Raw genomic sequence first — 5,000 nt, 5'->3', positions numbered from 1 at the left:
TTTACAGACGCTACTCTCCGATGTTGAGGAGAGCAGGCGGCTGTACACAGGCTAGCAAATATTTGCTAACAATATTCCATGTGGTCGCAATAGTAGCAAGTATGATAAATACTGTAGGAAACAGACAACTTTTTTAAAAGACATGTTTCGGCATGCTTGCTTATGCCATCATCAGTTTAATGAGTTCCTAAGTGTGAACAGTTATAAAGTCTACGGGTAGATGAGAAAATTATTACAACATGACGTAATACAAAAGAGGGTACTATTTACAGCGTGACACCAAACATCAAGGTGTAAACTAAAACGTGAGAAAAGTGTTGTAATGCTGCAATTGTTTGTTAAGTTCCGGTTTGATCTTATTGCCAACGAGTCAGGCCTTCTGAAGACAGAAGGCCTGGCGAGGCGGCAGCTTATAGAGCCGCGAGAAGATTTTTAGGTGGACGAAATCTCAGAAGCGCTTCAAATTTGAGTGTAATGTAGACCAAAAGCTGTAATGTAGACCAAAGCGATGAAATGTTGACCGAGCGATAACCAATGAGAGTGCCGCACGAGTACGCCGCGTGATGTTTGCAGCCGCCAGGCGCCAGATCACGCAAGCTTGGCTCGTTGGCACTTTAGCGACAGCTATAACTAGTTTATATAAAAAGCTTCTTTGAGATTTAAATCAATTGAGTTGCTGGCAGAATCCAGAATACTAAAGCACAAAGGGGAGTATTTGCTCTTACATAAAGGAGATGTGTTGAAATGCTTAAAAATATGCGAGTTTTTATCGCTTTCCGTGTGTTCCTTTATCCTGGTAGAAAAGGGGCGACTAGTTTCGCCAATATAACGGGAATTACAACACGCACAAGAAAATTAGTAAAATACCATGGATTTTAGAGCAACAGGAGTACGATCTTTAACACTATACATGTTTTTAATTTTGAATGAAGTGAAACCTAACTATCAAATTGCAGTAGCATTACAACACTTTTCTCACGTTTTAGTTTACACCTTGATGTTTGGTGTCACGCTTTAAATAGTACCCTCTTTTGTATTACGTCATGTTTTAATAATTTTCTCATCTACCCACAGACTTTATAACTGTTCACACTTAAGAACTCATTAAACTGATGATGGCATAAGCATTCCGAAACATGTCTTTTAAAAAAGTTGTCTGTTTCTTACAATATTCCATGTCTACTCGTGGCTCACTGATTGTTGCTGGAACTACTTATTTCTAATTACAGAAGGCGACAGTGCAACCTCGGCATCCATAGTAAAAGCACCAGCCACCTGCGGTAAGAACTTATTCAACTGACCCGACTAGCTGACCATTAACAGTCGTTGTCAAAGAAGAAACAATTCAATCAAGCAAATGTGACGAAAATCACTGATTGTATGACATCTTAGTTTCTCGTACTCTTTTCGTTTTAGGTGAGTGTGACTTGGCTCCTCAGACCTTCAAGATCGCATTTATTATTGTTGCAAGTCTAACGGGCGTTTTGACTTGATTGACTTGAAGTAATGCCTTCAACTCGATGAAAAGGCTCCGTCAACTAAGTTGCTCATTCTAAACGATGATACATGTACTGCTGTTTGTGTTTATCACGATGAACCGGCAGCAAGTTATTTTCTTGCTTAGAAATGCATGCCTCCATGGGTACAAGTTTAGAATAACCAGTCATTAATTTCGTTTGAGCTAGAAATATACTGCCCTCAAAGAGATTTTTGTAGTTGCTCTTCAGTGATTGTTCCTTGTCCTCTGTATTCATTCTTGGTTTTCTCTTAGGTAAGACACATTTCTATTACAAATTTCTATGATCTCAACAAACATTTGGGCTCGTCCCCTGACACACCCTAGGGATTTTTGACCTTTTTACACGTCCTTGGGAAGACTTGCCTCGTTGTCGTTCATTTTATCTTATATCGATGTGTAATGGATGGGGTAAATCCAACAGCCGGGTTGTCATGGAGAACTCCGAGGCTTTGCGGGTGGGACTCCCGGAGGAGTATCACGTGCAAGAAGACAAATTGGAACAGTTTGCATGCTGCGAGAAAAGGGGAGAATAAAGCCTCCGCTCATAAGTAAGGAAAGGGGATAACTCTTCTTGGCTGCATAAATAGTATACAGTAGTACAAGGTCACTTTTGTGTGTCTTTAGAGACTTTTCGCAAGATCTTTTGAGAACGCTTCGATTTTGTTGAACAGCGATGTTAAAACTGTTTGCTCCGCCCTTTCAACCCTCGTTGAAACATGTTGAATCGAAGTTGAATGAGTAGAATGAGTGAATGAAAGCGTTTAAACTTCGCTTCAACAACCATTCAACATTTGTTTTGTTATCGCGAATGAATGAAAGTTGAAGGTGTTTGTCTCGCTTTTTCAACATTGTTGGGTGTGCGCGTATCCAAGTCCAAATCCATAGAAAAAACCGCAGCTGCAGCCTGAGCCTGAATACCCGGCCTCTCGCGAAGCTTTGTTTAATCAACTGTAGCAGACAAGCTCGAACGGATGTTGAAGCCAGCGATGAAGCTGTTTACCGGGGCCTGGGCTGTGATGAGCAGCGAAAGATCGAAGATCGTGGGTTGTTTTAAAAGAAAACAAGGGTCTAGAAACACTTTACCCTGAACGAAAGCCGATATGTTCAGAATGTCAAAAACAGCTGTCATTTTTGAACCGCCACCTTGAATTTTAGTAAGATGGCTTCAAGATCGTTCGAAATTACGGCTCTTGATCACCGACGGACGCCATCTTGGAGGTTAGGAATGATTTCGAGGCTATGACGTATCATTAGACAAAGGCTGATTTGACACTGGTACAAGTGTAATACTTCGATGGATCAAAACAACGAACCTAATTATGGCTCACTGCGTCGCTGTTGACTGCAGTAACACCTACAAAAACGACAAAGGGCGGGTCACCTTTCAAAAGCTATCTGAGGATGAAAATCGAAGAAAAGGGTGGTTCGATAAGATCAGATGAGAGGGTAAATTACGAAAGCCTGGCAACTGTTTTGTCTGTTCCGATCGCAGACAACTTCGCATTCTCATGAAAACTAGGGTGTGTTAATCGGTGTTTATTTCTTTAAAGAGCAATTGATAATGATCTCAAGTCTGTTAGTGTTTTCTCGACGACCTGAGAAAGGCATTTGACGTCATTAAACCTACGGCGTCAAAGAGTCCGAACTTCGGTGGTTCAACACTTACCTTTCTGAGAGATTACAGTATGCCGTCTACAAGGACGCTAATTCAGATCCCATGCGTCTTTCCGAGTTTGGCGTCCCGCAGGGATCAGTTTAGTTTCAACGCTATTTAATATTCATATTAACAACATCGAATGCATATCATACGTCCACTCTCTCGTTATACGCAGACGATACTGAGATGCATTCCAAATCGAAGAATATTGATTTAGCTGTGTTCATTGTCAAAAAGGACCTCAAGAGCGTCAGACAATGGTTTTGTAGGGATGGCCTCATTTGTAATACAAAAAAGTCGGAAGCTATGATTATTGCGTCCGACAAAGCACTCAAAATCAACCGAGATATTAATATTTTTTACGGAGACTCAATATTAAAACAGCAGAGACATTTTAAGTATCTTGGCGTGGTGGTAGACGAATCATTATCATGGAACAATCATGTGTCATGTTTATCCTAAACTGAAACCTTTAAATAGAATTTCATTCTTCATTCGCCCTGCTATTTTATTGAAAACTTATAAAATGGCAATTTTACCTATTTTAGACTATGGCTGCATCGTGTAGGGTTTTTGCAGCAAGAAGAACATTACTCCGATCTTCTGGGAATGCGAATAATTTTGCGAACAAATCACTTAACGTGCACACGATCAATGAGGGAGAGACTTGGCCTGTTAACATTATTGAACAGGCGCCGTTATTTACGTCTCCAACTAGTATACAAAATCGTAAATGATTATCACTGTCCTAGGCAACTTCAAGGGTATTTTGCATTGAGATCAGAACTTCTCCGTAAAGCCCTCAGAGATGGTAAGGAACTTCATCTCCCAAGATACATGAAATAGCTATGGGTCAGTCAACATTCGAGTATGGCGCTGCAAAGGAATGGAATGACCTCCCCAAAGGACTGCGTGCTTGTGAAACGCTGAGAATTTTTAAAATTAAAACTTTTGAACTTTTAATGGAATCAGATAAGGCACAACACAAATATAGTGTATAAGGTAATTTTTAATTTAATCTTAACTTGTATTCTTACGTAGTGATCGGTTGATCGGTTTTTTTTTTCAGTTTAGTAGCTAAGGAATTCTATCAGCCTGTAGCTCTAGGTGTAATACAGTTTCTTAGAGGATATCAACGCAGCTTGCCTTTTCGGTTTTCTGGTCACACATTCGGCACATGTACTATTAAAGAAATGTTGACTAATACATATTTCCTTAAAGGCGGAGCTTCTTAGAACAAGTGGCTAAAAAAGGAAACCAGTGCAAAACGTCCATGATCGACATTCAAGGGTATTTTGAGTGCAAAGTTGCACTCTTGTAATGATGTATGTACGATCCGCGCGGCGGCTTACGGAACTAAGGCAGGAGCCCATGAGTAGGAGCTTGCCTTTCTCATACACGTCCTTCTGAGTCAACCTTTGCGCGTATATTTCTATTTTTAGAACTCCACGAGTTCCTCGGCTCTCCACGCACTGTTTTAAAAGGCCAATCAGAGTAAATTCATTGTCTAACGAAGACAAATAAAGCAGTAAAACTGTATTTAAATCGTGCAAATTGATGTAAATTTATGTAAATGCGAGTCTCCTGCTCAAGGATTTGTTCAAAACATAGAAAGATACGGGCAAAAGTTGACTCAAAGATCTACTGCATATGGAGGCTCCTAGTAATGGGCTCCTGACTAAGGCCATTGTGCAAAAAAGCTCACTAAAGTGCGCAAGTTTAGCACGGAATTTATTTCAACAAGTTTAATCTCCGGTGAAAAAAAATAGATGATTTGGAGTAGGTGTTTTGGTGGAAATCATGTTGACAAAATCGAGCGAGGTG

General features: G+C 40.3%; 1 protein-coding gene across 1 annotated transcript in view; it reads left to right on the top strand.

The window, feature by feature from the left end:
• LOC138026936 (uncharacterized) overlaps positions 1–1,707 on the top strand; it is a 35,748-nt gene extending 34,041 nt beyond the window's left edge. The window contains exons 4-5 of the mRNA XM_068874406.1: positions 1,230–1,280; positions 1,417–1,707. Coding sequence (XP_068730507.1) covers positions 1,230–1,280; positions 1,417–1,493 — 128 coding nt within the window. The 3' untranslated portion in view covers positions 1,494–1,707. The remainder of the gene's footprint in view (positions 1–1,229; positions 1,281–1,416) is intronic.
• The last annotated feature ends 3,293 nt before the right edge of the window (positions 1,708–5,000 follow it).

Source organism: Montipora capricornis, chromosome 12 (genome assembly GCF_036669925.1).
Source record: "Montipora capricornis isolate CH-2021 chromosome 12, ASM3666992v2, whole genome shotgun sequence".
Lineage (NCBI taxonomy): Eukaryota > Metazoa > Cnidaria > Anthozoa > Scleractinia > Acroporidae > Montipora > Montipora capricornis.
The sequence above is the reverse complement of the archived record's forward strand: the minus strand, read 5'-3'. Positions and strand labels throughout refer to the sequence as shown.